The sequence below is a fragment of the Notothenia coriiceps genome, unplaced genomic scaffold (genome assembly GCF_000735185.1).
Source record: "Notothenia coriiceps isolate Sejong01 unplaced genomic scaffold, NC01 NC01_scaffold00026435, whole genome shotgun sequence".
NCBI lineage: Eukaryota > Metazoa > Chordata > Actinopteri > Perciformes > Nototheniidae > Notothenia > Notothenia coriiceps.
Genome location: NW_011359136.1, coordinates 116,138 through 117,086, shown reverse-complemented (window position 1 = coordinate 117,086; position 949 = coordinate 116,138). Strand labels below are relative to the sequence as shown.

General features: G+C 45.6%; 1 protein-coding gene across 1 annotated transcript in view; it reads right to left on the bottom strand.

Annotated features, from left to right (window-relative positions):
- The window catches only part of LOC104957184 (delphilin-like), a 28,202-nt gene that overhangs the window by 15,449 nt on the left and 11,804 nt on the right, over nucleotides 1-949 (bottom strand). The window contains exon 2 of the mRNA XM_010784793.1: nucleotides 466-621. Coding sequence (XP_010783095.1) covers nucleotides 466-621 — 156 coding nt within the window. The remainder of the gene's footprint in view (nucleotides 1-465; nucleotides 622-949) is intronic.

Below are 949 nucleotides of genomic sequence, written 5' to 3'. Positions count from 1 at the left end.
CCCCCCTGCCTGAAACTCCTCCATTGGACTCCATTGTTAACTTCTGAAAAATAGTGACATCATTTCATAACACTCGTACTTCTATTGGCTAGCGCTCCAACACATTGTGCGTGATAGGATAAGGGGCGGGACATCTCTAAGCGGTTGACCAATCACAACAGAACCGGCCAGCTAACCAATCAGAGCAGACTGGGCTCTGGTTTCAGACAGAGGGTGAAAAGAGGTGCTGCAGCACAGGCAGTATGAGAAAAATAAAGAGGGAGAGGACTCTTTAAAGTAGAGACACTACACACTGATATACACCTGAACATCAGCAGGAGAGGACTCTTTAAAGTAGAGACACTACATACTGATATACACCTGAACATCAGCAGAGTAGGGCCCCTTTAAACAGTACATCCTCTGCCCCACTACTCCCAGTTATAGACCCCCTCCTCCCCTCCTCCCCTCCTCTCCTATACTGACCTGTGCTGGAAGAAGGTCTCCAGGGACTTGCAGACGGTGTATCTCTCCTGGATGGTGAGCAGGTGCTCCAGCTGCTGGCTGAAGGTCCGCCCGTGGACTTTGATGCTCGGGGGGAGGATCTCTGCCACCCACTGCAGAGAACTGAGGGCTGGAGACCTGCAAGGATTTAGTTATACTTGAATTCCTACATTTATATTCACCAAATGATTGTTTCTCCTTCGTTCTGCAACACCCAGTGTCATTTAACAGAGGGGTCTGAGGTTTGGTAGCGGATTTATATGCATTTGTGTTTTAATTTAATGTATTTTTATGATTTCTGTATACTTTATGTTATATCTTATTTATTATTGACCTTTCTTTTCAATTTCTTTCGGTGAGTTTGCAAACCCCCCACACTTTTGTTCTATTTTGTATCCATCCACCCTACACACTCCCCTCCAGACTGTGTGTTTAGATCACACACTGACACACATAGAAACAAACA